The sequence below is a fragment of the Manis javanica genome, chromosome 10 (genome assembly GCF_040802235.1).
Source record: "Manis javanica isolate MJ-LG chromosome 10, MJ_LKY, whole genome shotgun sequence".
Taxonomy (NCBI): Eukaryota; Metazoa; Chordata; class Mammalia; order Pholidota; family Manidae; genus Manis; species Manis javanica.
This window is the reverse complement of record NC_133165.1, coordinates 45,964,094-45,967,455: the sequence shown is the minus strand read 5'-3', so window position 1 is coordinate 45,967,455 and position 3,362 is coordinate 45,964,094. Positions and strand designations below refer to the sequence as shown.

Genomic DNA, 3,362 nt, shown 5'->3' with positions numbered 1-3,362 from the left:
CCTCCACTTCCGGAGATTTAGGAAAGTTGAGTCTACTGGGACTACAACTCCCGGCGTACCCCGCGCCTAAGAGTCATGACCTCAGGGCTGTCCTCTTACGGAATACCGGGAAAGGAACGTTCTTTCCCGGACTACGCTAAAGATGGCGTCGCGGCAACGCAATGATGTCATAAAAATGGTGGACGCTGGAGTGTTTCCTCAGTGGTTCTAAATGTGCTTAGCGATTGGAGGCCGCAAGACTTTCCACAGGGAATCCTAGTCGCCAAGGCGGGGAAGTCCTTTTCCTTCCGTCTTTCGAAATCACAGCTGTCTAGGTGGTGCCGATGACCACCGACAGAGGCAGCGTTGCGGAGTTGATTACGTTACCCGCACAACTTGCCAGCGCCGAATAGGTTTCTAACGAGAACTTTAAAAAGATTGGTTTTAAGAAAAGGAAGAAGCCGCGAGACCCTCCAACTGCCCGGGGAAAGCAAGTTTTGTCTGGCAAAGTTCTCGGTCCAAACCGCCCGGGCCAGACACCCAAACGGTCCTCACCCGTCGGCGCCACGACACTGCGCGTGCGTAAACTCCTGTCAAACGAGAAGACGGAGGCCGAAAAGAAAAAAAGGCGGGAGTCACCAATCCCAGGTGGCGCAAAATGGCGTGGGAGAACAAGATGCAAGAGTTCACCCGCAGCTTATTCCGAGACCGCCCGGACCTCAGGTGCACAGGAGGCTAGGGTTGGCGTTGGGAAGGGCAGGGGAGGGACGGGGACCCTGTCGTGACGCATGTCTCCGCAGCACGCTTACGCACTCCATCGTGCGGCGGAGATTCTTGGCACACGTGGGCCGAGACCACTTGGAACCGGAGGAGAAGCAGGCTTTGAAACGGCTAGTGGAGGAGGAGCTGCTAAAGATGCAGGTCTGTGTGTGAGCCTGGGCCACGGGAGGCGGGGAGGCAGCGCCTGACAGGGCGTGTAGCAGAAGACAATCTTGGCACATATTTTGCCGTCTTGATGCACACGCAGGTGGATGAAGCAGGTGCCAGGGAAGAGAGGCTAGATCTTGCCAAGAGAGCGAAGAGGCCTTCCACCCCCTGCAGTGACCCAGAGAGAAAAAGATTCCGTTTTAATTCAGAGTCAGGTTAGTGTCTTCTGCACAGGTGGTTTATTTCTTAAGTATTGTGAATGTATCATATCCTGAGGCATTAGACAGAGGGCTCTAGGCTAGTGATTCAGAAACCAGGAACAAGGTGGACTGAACTGTGTTTCCTACTGTCCTTCTCTCCTCCCTGTGACAGAGTAGGGTCCGAAACAACCTATTCGAAGTGGAGAGAGAAGGGACAAAGGAACCTGTCCTTACCTCTTCTCTCCACATCCCAGAGCCAAGTTCTGCAGCCTCCAGTCCAGACTGCTTTGGCCCGCAAGCAAAGAATGGGCTGGCAGCAGACATCAGTCCAGCTGAGGAGAAGAGTTCAAAGCAAGCCTCAGAGAAAGCAACTGAGGAGAGCAGTGATGCAGAACAGCAGCAGCAGGACCTGACTGTAAAGACTGGATTGGAAAAGGAAGTGGTGAAGGAGAGCAGTGAGGAGGAGGAAGAGGGTTCTGCCAGAACAAGTAAGGTCTGGAAGGAAGAGAGCAGTGAGGAGGAAGTTGAGAAAAAGTTAGAGGTGGAAAAGGAATCCAAAGGCAGGACTGGGAAGAAACCTGTGACAAAGAGCAAGCAGGCATTAGAGAGGACCTCAGCCCGTAGGAAGCAGGCCAGGGAGGAGAGTGAGGACAGCGAGGTGGAATCTGCCCAGAGGACCAGAAAGAAGGCAGAGGGAATGAAAGGAGCTAAGGTCCACCAGGAAAACGAAAAGGAGAGTGAGGAGGAGACCCAAGCTAAAAAGAAACAGAACAGAGAGGACAAGGAGGATTGGAAACCCAAAGGCCATAGCAATGGAGGGAAAAAGTCAGCTTGGGAGGAGAGGAGCTGTAAGCAGAAAAGCAGGGCAGTGACACTGCTGAGAGACTGGAGGGACAAAGAGGAAGAGAAGGAAAGAGCAGCAGCAAGCAGTAGGGATAACAGTGAAGGAGATGAAGAGCTGCCAGTGCAGAGGAAGAGCAAGGACAGGACCGAGCGGATGAGTGGGAAAAGGCAAGTTGGAAGCAGCGAGGAGGGAGAAGACAGCAGGAGGGGGGTGAAACCAACTACTAAAGGCACTGGAAAGACAGCCAAAGAGGGCCATACCAATAGTGAGGCCAGTGACTCAGAAAGGGAGGTGAGCGACAGAGAGGCAGGGGGTAGACCCAGGAGGGAGAAGAACCGCTCTTCCAAGAAGAGCTCCAAGAAAGGCAGGATACGAAGCTCCTCCTCCTCTTCCACAGATGGCAGTCCAAAACCCAAAGGCAGGAAGGTGAGGGTGAGGATGGAGTGGGCAGCCACCGTTAAGGGTGAGGGAGACCCTGACTCAAGCCCAGGTTTAGCATTTAGCTGCTGTCCTTCCTTGCCAGGATGGCTCTGGTCGCTGTGATGAAGACCACCCAGCTGTGATGAGGCTAAAGCGTTACATTCGGGCCTGTGGTGCTCGTCGCAACTACAAGAAACTGCTGGGCTCCTGCCGCTCACACAAGGAGCGCCTGAGTGTCCTCCGGGCAGAGCTGGAAGCCCTGGGCTTGAAAGGTGAAGGATGCAGGAGGGGGCTTTGACTGCTAGGGATGTAGGAGGGGGCTTTGACTGCTAGGGAGGAGAGGATCACTAGCCTCTTCTGCTCCAGGTAACCCTTCTTTAGAGAAGTGTCGGGCCCTGAAGGAGCAGCGGGAGGAGGCAGCTGAGGTGGCCTCCTTGGACATTACGAACATCATCAGTGGTTCAGGTGAGGGGCTTTGCCCCACTCCACAGCAGATGGGGCTTGGACTTCCTCAGACTAATCTGCTCCTCCTTCCTCCAGGCCGGCCACGCAGACGCACAGCCTGGGACCCGTCAGGAGAAGCAGCTCTCTCTGGGGAGCAGTACCGCCGGACCCTGGATTCAGAGGAAGAGAAGCCCCATCCCCAGCCTCCAGACTGGTCACATATGCGTGGCATCATCAGCAGTGATGGCGAGAGTAACTGAGCTCCCCCAGAAGGGACTCTGCACTTGTAGAAAGCTGATGTAGCACATTCCCCTTCTACTCTCAATTCTGGGCCTGCATAAGCAGCAGCAGTTTTCTTTAGACTTGTAACCCCCAGGGACACAAGTTGTTGGGATCCTACTTCTCAGCTTCATGTTCTGTTTAAGGTGTTTATTTTTTATAACTCAATAAAGGAGTGTTTGAAGTACCTCATCAAAACCGGTCCCCCACTCTCACCCCCTGTACTTTGGGCCAAAAAGTTGAATAGCAGCCAGTCCCTTGTGTCTGGT

General features: G+C 54.1%; 1 protein-coding gene across 3 annotated transcripts; it reads left to right on the top strand.

The window, feature by feature from the left end:
- Positions 1–324: 324 nt before the first annotated feature.
- HIRIP3 (HIRA interacting protein 3) lies at positions 325–3,294 on the top strand. 3 transcript variants are annotated; one of them, XM_017662518.3, is made up of 7 exons: positions 325–702; positions 780–900; positions 1,007–1,121; positions 1,361–2,376; positions 2,474–2,642; positions 2,737–2,835; positions 2,911–3,294. In XM_017662518.3, the coding sequence occupies exons 1-7, from the start codon at positions 638–640 to the stop codon at positions 3,072–3,074; spliced, it is 1,749 nt and encodes a 582-aa protein (XP_017518007.3). In that variant the 5' UTR covers positions 325–637; the 3' UTR covers positions 3,075–3,294. The 3 variants fall into 3 exon arrangements, with proteins under 3 accessions (XP_017518007.3, XP_017518006.3, XP_017518008.3); XM_017662517.3 differs by having other exon boundaries at positions 2,447–2,642; XM_017662519.3 differs by lacking the exon at positions 1,007–1,121 and having other exon boundaries at positions 1,279–2,376; positions 2,447–2,642.
- Positions 3,295–3,362: the final 68 nt, after the last annotated feature.

Bases quoted from the DNA above. Each gene is read 5' to 3' on its own strand.
- HIRIP3 (XM_017662517.3), top strand. From the start codon at position 638: ATGGCGTGGGAGAACAAGATGCAAGAGTTCACCCGCAGCTTATTCCGA. The intron at 1,122-1,360 runs GTTAGTGTCTTC...TCCACATCCCAG, and splicing joins CCGTTTTAATTCAGAGTCAG to AGCCAAGTTCTGCAGCCTCC. The intron at 2,836-2,910 runs GTGAGGGGCTTT...TCCTTCCTCCAG, and splicing joins GAACATCATCAGTGGTTCAG to GCCGGCCACGCAGACGCACA.